Here is a 14,147-nt window from a genome sequence, read left to right as displayed (position 1 = left end):
ATTTATTTAACCTTTATTTAACCAGGTAATATTTCAATGAGATTAAAAGGAACTCTCTTTTACAAGAGAGACCTGGTCAAGAGGGCAACAACAGTACAAAGTTGCATACAAGGACAACATAACAACATAACAAGAACAACAGTTAAAACATGCATGAGTCTGTTGTTCTTATAGCTTGTTATAACATTTAAAAGATTTTACAGTGCAGGACACTTTATGGTGGTGTTTTTCTTGGCAGTGAGACTTGGCTGACTACAGTGGGTATGCCTACGGGTCCCTGCCTACTTTGGGTATGGGGTTAATTGTTTTTGACAGATGTGAGACATGTGACCGTAGGGCTGGAATTCTGTTATCAACAGCAGATGATAGAGTCTCTGTGTTGTAGTGGAGGCCAGGCAGCGACTTGTGGGAGTCTGACCTGACCTGTGACTGGCTGGGCCAAAGAGCCAGGCTTTCTGCCCAGCTCTAAAATGAGATTTGTCAACCAGCTTTCAGACAGCCATCACTGTACTGCCTCCAGAATTTACTACTACTACTATTACTACTACTACTACTACTACTGCTACTACTACTACTACCACTACTGCTGTTGCTGCTGCTACTACTACTACTAGTTTACTACTACTACTGCTGCTACTACTACTACTGCTACTACTACTACTACTACTGCTGTTGCTGCTGCTGCTACTACAACTACTAAGATTACTACTACTACTACTACTTCTACTATTATTACTACCGCTACTACTACTACAACTACTGCTATTACTACAATTACAACTACTACTACTACTACTACTAGGCAACAACTACCAATGCTACTACTATTACTACTACTACTGCTACTACTCCTAAAACTGCTGCTGCTACAATGTTTTCTGTTGTGCTGAAAATATACTACAATGGTTTCAGGCTATTTGCTCTTAATAATCAATTAATTCCCCTGAATATACCAAAATATGCTTTTGTAGATTTATCAAGATTTAGGCTATACTACACTGGAGAGTGAGAAATATTTGAGAGAGAAAGGAGATGACAAATATCACATTTATGGACTTACTGTATATGAGTCCACAATTTCACACGCAGGCCTCCCTCACAATCAGAATCCATTTGTTTTGTCAAGCTGCCTACTTTTACACATGCCAGAAATTTGTGCCTTTAATTTGATAAATGTAGATAGTTTGTAGGCATTTCCCAAGATGTGGTACCTTAGCCAGCTGATCCACCTGGACAGCTTGGAAGATGTTTTCAACACCAGGTATTTCTATGTCATAAGTGATGAAGGGACTTCTGTGTTTACTTTTTGTGAGGATAATGCAGGCCAGTGGGACAGCCCCTTGATCAACAATGAAGGACTCCCCCGTCAGAAGACACCTGACACCCCTGCAAAAAACCTACCCCTCCACCTGTCCAGTTCTCGCTCTCTCTCTCTCCCTTTCTTCCTCTCTCACTCCACTCAGGAGCAACACAGAGGGGCTCTTGTTTGATCCTCTCTGGACAGTGCCCCAATTTCTTTTTTCTTTTTGGCTGCCTGATTCCATGGCAACCCTGTTCCCGCGACTAGCAGCCTTGACTTATGCTCCTCCTGCTCCCAAAACAAAGGCAAGAAGTTATCGAGGGGAAGGAGGAAAGGGGGGGAGTTAGGGACAGGGGGATGAAGGATTTGAAGGAATGAAGGAGGGAATGGAGGGAAGGTGTCTGGGATGGAGGCTCTGAGGCGAGATCCCTTCTGCAGTTTGTGCCAGAGGGCCATAAAGAGAGGAGTTATTACCCCGGACTGTAGACAGCGGGCAGTGCCAGGGTCTGTCTGTCTGTGTGGGCCCCTGAAAGGCTGGGGGTCCCTGTCATGACTTCCCCCACAATCCAACCAAGGTGCCCGAACAGGAGCAAGAGTGTAGATGTAGAAGAAAGGTATTTTTGTTATTAAAATCAGTGTTATGAGGCAACTGGGAGTCACAGTTCAGTAAGAAGGAGTCCTTTACAAAGAGCCCTCGATAATGGATTATTTCCTGTATAGTTATGCAGTGTATTAACAGACGATGTGTCACAGTCTATTACAGGTTCGACAACTCACCACAATGCATTGTGTTCATATCAGAGACTGAGATTCCACTCAAGTAAGAACAAGTGAAAAAGACACCAATGTTTTCATTCCACTTTTTTGTCCTCAATCGCTTCTTTTCCCAGCTATTTACATGCCTTTTTCCATGCAAATCTGTTGGCAGTCCCCTCCCTGTAGGGCACTGTATAGAAGAATGGGCATTGTTAATCAGTTTACACTGTGGCCTTGGACATCTCCGTAAGATTCGGCACAAAACCAAAACTGAATTTTTTGCTGGAGGGCGGCATGTGAAATGTTCAAAGTCTGGCTGGACAATATGGGGGCTGGAGAGAGACTCCCACAGCCTGTGAAGCGGCAAGAAGGGCAGTATTGTTGTTTGGCTGCACTCTGATTCCTGGTACCGACGTCTCCACACGGCTTTTGACTTTGCTGGTTTAGAGAACTCAGAGCTAAGGTCATTCCCCTGTAATGTTTATGATTTCTGCTAATGTGGGACAGCATGCCTGGTCCGTCTGATGATACGATCAGTTCTGACGTTTATGCTGTCTGGTTAACCTAATTTACTCTACCTGTCAGAGAAAATGGCACAAACCTGGCTGTGTATAATAGGAACTGTACTGAACTGTACATCCATAAATCAGTAAAACATTTACACTATTCTGTTACTAAACCTCTTTACCAACGACAGTCACGCCTTGCTGTCCCATATCTCTCCAAGTACCATTACTCATATCAGTGTTGCTGAAAAACAGAGCTACTAAAACAGCTACTCATCGTTTTGTACAGTACACTTTGCTCTCAGATCTTTTACCCAGAGACTGTGACAAACTTTCTTTGTTTTGGTGTTTTGTTTTCCAGCTCCCTGACATCAGCAAGCAATGTTTGAGAAGCAACGCTACGACAGCCCACCCGTCTACAGTCCTCCCTATAGCCCGCCATCCAACAATGGCTTCGGCCCACCAGGCAGCTTCCAGGACCCCCGGAGCGAGTACGACCCTTACCCGCCTCCGCCTGGCTCTTACTACATTGAGGACAAACCTCAGCACTTCTACAAATGGCTGTCGCCTCCTGGGATCGTCAAGGCCATGATGGCTGTGGTGATTGTGCTGTGTGTGGGGATATTCGCCTGCGTGGCCTCCACTCTGATGTGGGACATGCAGTACGGATACGGGATGGGAATGGGATCCTATGGCCCCGGGATGGGCTACGGCAGCGGATACTCAGGGGGCAGCTACGGGTCAGGATACGGTAGCTACGGGGGTTACGGAGGCTACGGCGGCTACTACAACTCCTACCCGACGCCCTACTCGGCCAAAACCGCCATGATCGCCATGGCGGCCATTAACTTCATCGTGGCGCTGGGATTTTTCATCGCCAGCTTCTCCAAAACCAACACCTTCCGCAGCAGGAAGTTCTTTCTGGCCATCCTGATAACCAGCGCCATCATGGCTGTCCTGCAGGTAAAAACAAATTCATGTTGTGTGGTCGTCCCATGTTCACACCATTCTACTTTTCTGTTGTTTATGGCGTCTCTAACCACCTTGTGTGGAGGAAAGGAAAAACATGACAGTGGTGGGTGATGGGAAAGGAGAAAGGGGTTTCCCTGCAGGGGAGTAAGAGAGGAAATATTCTACATATCACAAGGTTCTGTAAGTAGAATACACTTAACATACTAACTAACCCCATTTCTTTCTCAGGGTATCATAAACATCGTCTATATTGTGGGGGTGAACCCCATGGCCCAGAGCTCCTCCAGTATGATGTACAACCCCATGCTGATGATGTGCCAGAACCTCTACCAGACCAGCTACTCCCAGATGGGAGGGGTGGGAGGCTTCCCCATGTACAACCAGTACCTCTACCACTACTGCTTTGTGGACCCACAAGAGGTTTGTACTGTTTGTAGATTTTTGTTTTAGATGTCGGGGTGGGGGTAATTTTGGTTGGGAGACCCATTTCAGGATCAGTTCCTGTTGGTGCTGCAGTCTAAGAATAGCTCTGATTTGGATATTTATCGTTGATTGGACTGCAGTAGCAATTGTAATTGTTATTATTGTTATTTTGAGCTGGATGAACAATAAGGGCAGATAATAAATTTTTATTGCATTTGCATTTTTATATCTGTGGAGACAATTTGCAAGCTGTAGGGGGCTACAGCTAAATGAATGTAATGTAAGCAAACGTGGTAGATTAATGATCTGTCTAATGTAATATATTCATGCTTTCTGGACCCACAAGGTATAGTACAGCTGACCACATTATTAATATTGTATTGTCTCATAATGGTATCTGTTATTGTGAAGCATCTGTTACATTTGGGTTACATGATGCAACAAAATGTGATGTGATGTGATTTCTTGTGCTGCTGTCACATGCTGTATTTTTGCTGAGAAAAGGTGTTTTTTTTCAGCTTATCTTGTTTCCAAAACTTTATTTCTGTGTTCTTGCCTTTCTAGGGTGTTGCCATGGTTTGCGGATTCCTGGTTGTCATTGCCTTCGCTGTTGCCGCTTTCTTCTCACACAAAACACGAGGCAAGATCTGGCGCTACGGGAAACCCAACATCTACTGGGAAGAGCCTCTCACTGGTGGACTGGCTCCTGAGGGCAGAGACGTAGAAGAATGGGTAAGAGACAGCAGGATGATGGTCACAGTTTAATAAGACTGGATTTACATCGGATTTACAAAGAAAATCAGACTTTGACCCTAACTGACCCAGATTTTTCTGTGCTAAGCTTGCAGTGAAATGGTCAGGGTCACAGAGATTTCAAATGTTTTGTTATTTTCTAAATCCAGACTAAGAAAAGTCGATGAAATACAATGTCCACTGACTGATTTGATTAGATGGTGAAATGTTTTACTAGGGTGGTTTTACAGCATGCTAGGTTCAGCTACCAAAAATGACTGGCACACTCTTCTTTTCCTCTTCCATCACTAACGTTTTCACCCTGAATACTGTGACTTGTGGCTATGTAAGTTCCAACTGTTTTGATAATGGAAAGTACTAGGCTTAGTTAGTAAACAGTTACAAAGATAGGTTTGGGGATTGTGGTGATAAATAACTGAGCATGGGAGCAGGGACTTGCACAATCCCAAGGCTCATTTTTCCACCTTAGCAAATCTAACGCAGAACTGTTTTTGACAAATTAGTATATTTCCGGATAGACTTTGGAATGTTCTTCAGCAGTTCACTTCACTCATAAGTTTTCCAGCTTGTCTTTATGAGTTGAAAGTCCAAAAGGAGTGTCATCTGGCAATAGTTTTATGACAGAGGATGTCGAGGATGCAATATGGAAAACATGAATGCTGTTTGTGTCTGTTGAGTACACTGTTGAGTACACTGTGAGTACACTGAGCAGCAGCAGCTCTGTCCATAAATGTCTTCACATAGCAGTGTCATATAGTGTTAAATTTGAATTGGTCTGTTGAAAGGTCTATTTTAACAGACTTAATAACAGGTGTAAGGATTAGCCTGGGGTTATCTCACACCCTTTACACCTTCACCATTTGTCATGTCTCTGCTCAAACAGCTTCATTATGATACAATATGATACATGGCCAACATTTTTCGGCAAAGTAGCTGAGAAATGTTGGCTGCAATTATGAACATTCTTATTACACCTTACAGCCTATTAGGAGTTGCCCTCTTTGATTTTGTCCATTTGCCATTTCCATCAACCTTGAAAATATGTTTTTAAATAAAATGTTTCCCATGTATCATCAGCTTTTAGGACATCTGAAATTCCTTCAGAAATAATTTGAACTTCAGCAGATGAGCTTGTCTTCCCTATCCTTCAATATCAGCCTATATACACCAGTAGCAGTTTATAGCATCCATAGGGTAACAGTCACACTACTGAGGCAGGGTTTCTGAGTCTGACTTAGTCACTTTGTTCAGGGTCAGGGCTGATAGCAGCCAGCGGTTGTTTGTTTATGGTCTACTACCTGGTTTCACTCTGAGTAATCATTAACCAGCTATGGGTATAGTGAGCAAGCAGGTGGTTTCTAGAGAGCTGCTTGGGGTTTTAAACGTCAACAACATGCCAGGCGTATGGGATTGTAACCTGGGATACTGGTTGATTATTGATTTGACCTGCTTCAATTCAAATTATGTTTTGTTAGGTGACTGACGATGAGTCATAACAATTTGGTAATGTAACCTACTGTATATGCACAAGCAGATTTGGGAAGTTAATTTACGGTCATAAACAGCACTATTGGAAGCCATGAGAATTAGCAGATGGTGTTCACATCTCAAAAGACACAAAGGGAAAGCAACTCTTGGAAAACCTACTTTTGTAACACCAGCATACCTGTATGCATTAAAGGTCTCAGAATCAGCAGCTTTTTGTTGGATAGATCTATCATTTAATCAAATTTGTCATTGAATACATTTCAACAAGGATGCAGAAAGTACTGTGAATCTCAATGTACCTCTTGCACTGGCTGATATAAATACCAAACGAAGCCCTAAACAAGCATGTTGTCATGTTAGATAATATAGAGGAGAGTCATGCTGCACTGAGCTGTTTGTTATTGAGAGTGGTTGTTGGTGTCTACAGCATGGCATTATGCAGACAGAGGTGTGGAGTCAGAGGAGAGGAGAGACAAGCCCAAGCCCAGTGAATCCTATGACTAGCACCAGTGTGTAATGATGGAGCCGTGCTCACTGATGTCATCAGACATAGATAATGACGTGTACACTGCTACTGCATTCAGAAATTTTTCCTGTTCAATGTTTCACACTACTGGTGTGAAAAGGGTAAATGATATGTTTTCCTTTATGAAGGCTGTGGAAAAGGGCAGAGAGTTCCCAATATTAGAAAAATAGAGGGTAACCATTCTAATTGCAAAGAGAACAGTTGCAAAGATGAAAATGCAGACATAGGCCTTGGAGGTCATGAGATTGCTGCCTGAAGATTGTATTCACTATAAACATGTGTCTAAAGTGTATTGTATAGCCATGTTTACTGTTCTATGGCCAATTTCCGCATTTTCATCATTGTAACAGCTTCAACAAAAAGTATTGTTTTTGCATTAGAAGTGGTTTCCCTCTCGAAGAACCAATGTGCAATGATTGTTCCTTTGTTGCGGCACTACCTGCAGTATTAGTGCCACTTGGTAATGACAAAGTGAGTGATGACACCTGCATGGCTCTTTTAATCACATGGCCAGTAACAGTCTAAGACTGAGTGGTTGGTTTGAAATTGGACCCATCTCTGTTGCTGACCTCTGGGAGGCCTGGCTCTCTCTGATGACCTCACACACTGGCTTCATTCAGCCTGCCCAGGCTGGCAGCATTGTGTCTGCTGCATGAGGTCATCAGGGTCTGTTTCTGCAGGGCCGACTGTGTGCTGGAAGTGTTGAACAATTGCACAGATGTAGAATCAGAGCATCTGGGGCTGGTTTCACAAACATGGAGTACGGCATTCTTATAGAGAGTGAATGTTGTTAATGTGGTGTCGTTTGGACATTAATGGGATTAGAATAATATTATGTTAAGAAAGAAATGTTGGTTAACCCTACATACAAATGTTTTTTAGTCTTTCTTCATCTCTCTCTGTCTGACTGTTGTTGTGCTTTGTGGTTTGCTACTCTGAAGATGGATTGTGCTGCTGACATCGCCTCAAGGATGAATAGTGTAGAGCTATTAGTTTTACTGCAGCATTCACTGCCACTTCTCCTTTAAATCTGTCAATTACTGCCGCCCAATAAAACTTCTTGTGATCCTTTCTCATTTGTATTGCAGCACACAAGTCACATCTTATTTTGTGAGTTAGATGTTACCACTATGATTTGCATCACTGAGTAGTTTTTATTAGTCAAGCAGATATCTCTGTCTTTGTTATTTGCCCACACTTCCCTGACTCACGCTAACATTACCTCATGTTTCCTCTCCTCACACCCTCTCTCTGCTTAATACTAGACACTCCCTGATTTTTACCTCTCTCTGTCATGCCTCTATGACTCTTTGCCAAACCCCCCCCCCCACACACACACACATACACTGATCGCTTTCCTTTCTTCTCTGTCTCCTCTTCCCCTTTTGTCACTCATGTCCCTCTCTCTTCCTTCCCTACTCTTGTATACCTTTCCACTTCCCTCTGTCCCTGCCTCCCTAGTTACCATCCGCCTTCCCCCCTCCCTCCCACTCTCTCTCTCTCTCTCCCTCTCTATCTCTCTCTGTTTCTCTCTCCCTCTCTCCCTCTCTCTCTCTCTCTCTCTCTCTCTCTCTCTCTCTCTCTCTCTCTCTCTCTCTCTCTCTCTCTCTCTCTCTGTCTCTCTCTGTCTCTGACTCTCTCTCTCTCTCTCTGCCTCCTTCCATCTCTGCCTCTCAGCCTTCCTGCCTCCCTTCCTCAGGTCCAAGGGTCTCAGGCATTCTTACCCTGCTTACTTAGTCTGCTCACAACCCAGCAGCCACTGTGCTGCATGCAGAGAGGGCATTGTTGAAATTCTTGGATGACTTGCACTCTTCAAACGTGGTTCTCCTGCAGCTGCAAGGAGGGAAGCGCTCCCCCACCCAACCACTCCACCCACTTTGAATGTTGTTTTTTTGGGGGGCCAGGCTGCTGTTTGCCTCTGCTCTTGCACTGTGAGGGATTTAGGAGATTGCTCAGTAATGCACCATTCGAGTACGCAGGAGAGCTGATGCTTCATTGAAGTGTTTTATTCTCTAACATGTAATAGCAAATTCTCACCTGCCTGTAACCTTGATGATGAGCTGATTTACTATTCAAACATTAGTTAAGTGCTGAAGATAAAAGCTACAACCCTCTTCCACTCAGTTTCTCAACTACATTTCTTGCTCAAGCCGTCACTAACCATGCAGTGGTTACAGAGTGACAGATTTACTGGTCCTGCAGTGACTGACCCTGACCTGGCCTTCGTTGTGAGAAACGTGCTTCACAGCCCCTCTGTTCACACAGGAAGGACTTGAAAAAATAGCCTAGGTTAAGGCATCCTTATTTACATGGGAGGAACTGCTTCCTTTTGTTTTAAGGAGAGGAAGGAGAAGCACATCCGTTGCAGGTGTTAAGACAATACGTAAGACAACACAGAGAAGTGAAAGCAAAGCTAAAATGTTCAAAATACCTTTTGTGTATTATATTATAGTGATATGGCCAATCTTGTTAGATTACAAGGGTATCAGGAACAGGCTTAAAAAAGGGAAAAACGCACCCAAATGTGATAAATGATAAACCTTCAGTGGCATTTGTTTATGGTTAGTGAAGGGTTATTTTGGAGTTAGTCTGTGTTTATTATATGTTTTTATGTTCTCTAGGATCCTTCAGAGCCTGGAGAACCAAGCAGATAACCCATATTTCATTAAGGAGCTGGACTGTGCCGTCCAATTACACGCCCCACTGCTCACTCAAACTTTGGGCAGCAATTACCATATTTTTCTCTCTCTCTGATGTGGAAATAACATTCCTTTCTCCTTTTAAAAACCATTGCCAAAGTTAATACTGTCCAATTCTGCCTTTTCACCTTTTGCAGTGCAGCTGATAGCATTTAAAGACTGTGTGCAGTGTTTTCTTGTGTTGTCTTGGTTGCTACCTTTCCTGTCTTTCTGATGATGATTGATGTCAAAAAGTCAGAACAAAAAAGAATGCTGTGAGCTCATTTATATATGTGAGTTAAGAAGTTAGGGAGGGAGGAATAACAGAATAACAGTTTCTCTAACAGGATGTCAGTGAGAAAATGGGTCACCAGCATGGCCCCATCCCTGTTATTGTTGCTGTTTAGGTTGTTTGTTTGTGCTTGCTGACTCTGTTCCCTCTGTGTTTCCTGGCTGCTTTAGGTGAACAATGTGGAGGAAAGCCACAGTACGCAAGACGCCCCGACCCTGGTGCTGTCGGAGAAGGGAGGCGGGCCGCTCAACGCCTCGGCCAACAGTGTCATCTCCTACCCCCCGGCCAAGGTGGATAGCAGCTCCATCACCGGGGACACCTACAACAACAACGAGTGGGTGGACACATGTTAAATCAGGAGCTAGGACTACAGTTTAGGTGTTACACATTACCACTGGAGGTGGAAATGCAGAATGTGTGATTTTGTTTTTTCCTTTTTCGTTCCACACTTCTTTTGTGAGTCAAAAAGTCTGTGTAACCTATAAGGAAGCAAGCTCAAAACATGTGACTCACGCAGGCCATATCTAATCACTGTTCTGTCTCAAAACCCCATGAATACACACCGCCCTACCTACGACAAGAGCTGTGTGTGACCTTTGAGTACTTACTGGATTAACGCTCCCTTCCCTCTTCCTCGTGTTCATTGATTGCTTTGAGAAAGGGAAAGGAGAGGATGTTTGAGTGAAGTAATGAAATTGCTTTTCGTCAAGGCCAGACATGATTTCTCAAGCACCTTGTTTTGGTTTGCATTTGTTGCCTCAAGAAAAGGCCGCAGCGTGTGTGAATAAAGCCCTGACAAGTACATTCCACTTTACAATTCCTAACATCTCAGTACCTTTGAAAAGTGCCACAAGTGCAACTTGTGGCACAAATATCCACACAGTGTTCGTAGTGAGGACTTCACCGACAATGTTCACTGACTCACACAAAAAATAATCTGTTTAATAATCAGGTCATTACTCATTTCTTTCAATAAGCCGCACTGTTTAAGTGCAGCAGGGTTGTCACAGCCCTTGTACACTCACGAAATTAAATGAACACAACTACATTTTTCATAAAGCGGAGGAATGTCAGCCTGAAGACCTGCAATCTGTTCTGTTGTTGACATAATGTGACCTTTTCGGAAGAACTTGCAATATTTAAGCCAGTGGTTTGGATTCCTCTACAAATCCCTGCAAACCTACAAAATTGAACATGCTTCCCTTTCCTTTTATTAAGGAAATGTACCTGGCCCCCGGTGATTTTAGGCACTCCGTGGTACTCGAATATAACCCTACACTAACCTTGATTTGTTTATCAAATTGCAGGGCTGGGAGCTACAGTGTTATTAGTGGCTCAAAGCTTCTTTCTTCCTGCACATGGCATGTTACTAGGCCATGTCTCGAAACACTTGTTTTGTTGAGTCATTGTCTCATACTTGACCGTTCCTAATGTTCCTAGCTGTGTTTGGGTCATGATGTAATTTGAGTAAATCTGCTTTATTGTTTTCATTTACTTAGTTCTTTCATAATCTGACTGAAAATACAGATAATCCAACCTGTAAGAACTTTACTTTGTTGGTTGAACCTCACTCCTCATTTCTTTGTATTGACATATGAAACAAACTGGCAAAGTCTTGGGGAAAAAAAACAAAAAGTAATATTTGAAATTACCTCACTCACAACCCATTAAGCACTTAAATCATGTATTCAGCTTGTATCTGCTTCTTTACATCATACTCAAAACCAGAATCACATCATAATAGTGATAGTAATAATAGTAAACACACATGGTACTAGCACAACAGGACCTCAGATACAGAGCCAACACATACAATAGACAGTACACTAGACATACCACTCTACAAATATACATTCTGCATCCAATCAGAGTGTTCAATCAGGCAGTATGGCATTCAGTATGACTGCAGCTCTATTTAATGCAGTATTGACAATTTAATACAAAGGTTTATCCATGTAGAAGATCAGTTTTAAAAGGCTCTTAGTAGCACAGTTTCTGTTCTAGTTGACAAATCATGTACGTTGTATTTCTACTGATATTGTGTTGACTTGAATTTTGAATAATAGCACCACTGAAACAGAATCCTGTTCCTAGTGCTGATCCCATGAAGAAGGAATGTCAGCCATGTGATCATCATCTACTCCTCTTTTACTGGCTCTAGTGTAGAGCGCCTGAAGAAGCCTTATCTATCCTGATGTCCTCATGCCTTCTGTTGCTGCACTGCAGGTACTCGGAGCGGCCCACCAGTCGGCCATCAGAGGTGCTCTCTCACGGTGGGGGGACCAGCTCCAGCCCTTCGGAGGAGACAGGCGGGGGCCGCAAGCCCTCAGCCAACAGGGGGAAGAGACGCAGACGCAACCCAGAGCTGGACGAGTCTCAGTACGAGACAGAGTACACCACAGGAGGAGAGACGGGCAATGAACTCGACCCAGAAGAATGGGAGAGGTGAGAATTAAGCTACCACAACTACTACTATGTTTGCTGCTCGTACACTATCTGGATTAGGGATGGAAATTTCATTAGCCAAGCACAAGGTATGTAGATTGCAGCCAAATACTGTAGCTCCCTCAGGCCCTTGCCTAATATCCCTGATTTGATTAAATACTGTATGCTCAGTAAAGCGACACTACACAAGAGAGTGAACTGATTTACAGGAAAATGCGGCTTAGAAACATGCATACATAGTATAGTAAATAAGTAGATGCATAGACAGCGAAGCAGATAGCGTACTCATTCTCTCTCTCTGTCTCCCTCTCTCTCCCTCTCTCTCTCTCACGCACACACACAAACACACACACACATGCACACGGCCAAGCTGACATTCATAGCTGCAGGTAATGGTCTGTATGTGCCTTGCTCTATCCAGTAGAGTAACTAATCCCCTGAGGCATGCCATTCCACATGGGTTTGTACTCTGAAATAATGAGAGAATTGGGCCAAAGGTATGAAGCAGTACAGTCACTGTAGTTTGTGAGAAAGCAGCTCTATTTGCCCGTAAGTTGGATCCACCCAGACTCCCTCAAGTATCCCTGAGGGAGACATTTGGAATCTGAACACGCCATTGTCCACCTCATGCAAACCAGCACTAATGTCTTCTTGACCTGTGCACCGCGTTCCTGTGGTTCAGTAGTAAACCTGATGCAATATCACAATGAAGTTTGTAAGGTGTGATTTTCTTGTGTAGGAACAGGGGGGAAGTTTTCAGAGCCTGGTGACCAATACAAGTTTGTCTCTGACCCTGATATCTTTCTGTCTTTTTTGTCTGTCGTTTCTCTGTATTTCTGTCTCTTTCTCCTTCTGTTTCTCTCACTCCCTTTCCCATCTCTCTCTCCCCCCTTTTCTCCCTTTTGCCCTTCTTTCCCTTCCTCTCCTCCTCTAGCGTCTACCCGGATATAACATCCGATAAGCAGCGCCACGAATATAAGAGGGAGTTTGATGCTGACCTCAGGGAGTACAAGCACCTGTGTGCCGAGATGGACGATATCAATGATCAGCTGAACAAACTCAGCCGACAGCTGGACACACTGGATGACAGCTCTGCCAAATACCAGGTCAGATATTACTCCGATAGTACTCAGATAGTACTCAGATAGTACTCAGATAATGCTCAGATAGTACTCCTGATCTAAAGTAGTGGGACAAGCATAGTTGAACAACAAAGTACTTCATATTATTCTTGAGATGCTGTGGATTTGCCCTCATTGCCCAAATGAAATTCTGGTGTTGTGGTATGCGTATCTCAATTCACATAACTTGATGCAGTCTGAATCAGCCCCAAGTGTCTTCTTTTTGATAAACAGAGCATGCTCTTGCAGGCAGCATGTTAACGGTGTATTGTTTTCATTCTTTTTCAGGCTGTAGCAGAGGAATATAATCGACTGAAGGACCTGAAGCGGGTGAGGAGACATTTCTGTTCTTGTAATTTATAAACTGCCTGTGTGTAAATAATTATAATGCAGTATTAAAGCATTAAAGATGGTGCTGTAAACATCCATAACAGCTAAAAGCAGTCCTCAATCATTTGTCATAGTGCTCTTTTGCCCTCACAGATACTGTAATTTCTTAGTGTTCCCTCTAACCTTTCCCTGCACCATAATCCACCGCAGAGCTTTTGTCATCATTCAGAATTAAGTAGAACAACAAACCATCAAATATTTTTGCAGGAGAGCTGGGATGCTTTGCAGTATTAAAGGACTAATCTGTGCTCTCTTCGCCCTGTAGACTCCAGACTACCAGTATAAGAAGCAGGAGTGTCGCAGGCTGAGACACAAACTGTTCCACATCAAACGCATGGTCAAGGACTACGACAAGAGCCACTCGTAAATCCACCGGGCCCTGACAACACTCGTCCACTCTGATCTGAGTGATCTCTGTCTGCACAGCACACACATGCTCACAACCTCCTGGATAACACGGCTTCAATGCTAAGACTATACTTCAAAATGCAACAAAG

General features: G+C 43.4%; 1 protein-coding gene across 1 annotated transcript; it reads left to right on the top strand.

The window, feature by feature from the left end:
* Positions 1 to 2,943: 2,943 nt before the first annotated feature.
* On the top strand, positions 2,944 to 14,028 carry LOC139638217 (occludin). Its single transcript, XM_071512276.1, has 8 exons — positions 2,944 to 3,525; positions 3,763 to 3,954; positions 4,522 to 4,689; positions 9,865 to 10,028; positions 11,921 to 12,139; positions 13,074 to 13,245; positions 13,549 to 13,590; positions 13,916 to 14,028. Exons 1-8 carry the CDS (start codon positions 2,944 to 2,946, stop codon positions 14,015 to 14,017), a joined length of 1,641 nt encoding a protein of 546 aa, XP_071368377.1. The 3' UTR covers positions 14,018 to 14,028.
* Positions 14,029 to 14,147: the final 119 nt, after the last annotated feature.

Source organism: Centroberyx affinis, unplaced genomic scaffold (genome assembly GCF_046629955.1).
Source record: "Centroberyx affinis isolate AG114_WGS23_722 - 3 ecotype Tasmania unplaced genomic scaffold, CSIRO-AGI_Caff_v1 ptg006206l_1, whole genome shotgun sequence".
Classification (NCBI taxonomy): domain Eukaryota; kingdom Metazoa; phylum Chordata; class Actinopteri; order Beryciformes; family Berycidae; genus Centroberyx; species Centroberyx affinis.
This window is presented reverse-complemented; position numbering and strand designations above follow the sequence as displayed.

Excerpts from the sequence above, each read along its gene's own strand:
- LOC139638217 (XM_071512276.1), top strand. The coding sequence starts at position 2,944 with ATGTTTGAGAAGCAACGCTACGACAGCCCACCCGTCTACAGTCCTCCC. Across the intron at positions 3,526-3,762 it reads CCATCATGGCTGTCCTGCAG|GGTATCATAAACATCGTCTA; the intron begins GTAAAAACAAAT and ends TTTCTTTCTCAG. Across the intron at positions 4,690-9,864 it reads GCAGAGACGTAGAAGAATGG|GTGAACAATGTGGAGGAAAG; the intron begins GTAAGAGACAGC and ends TGGCTGCTTTAG.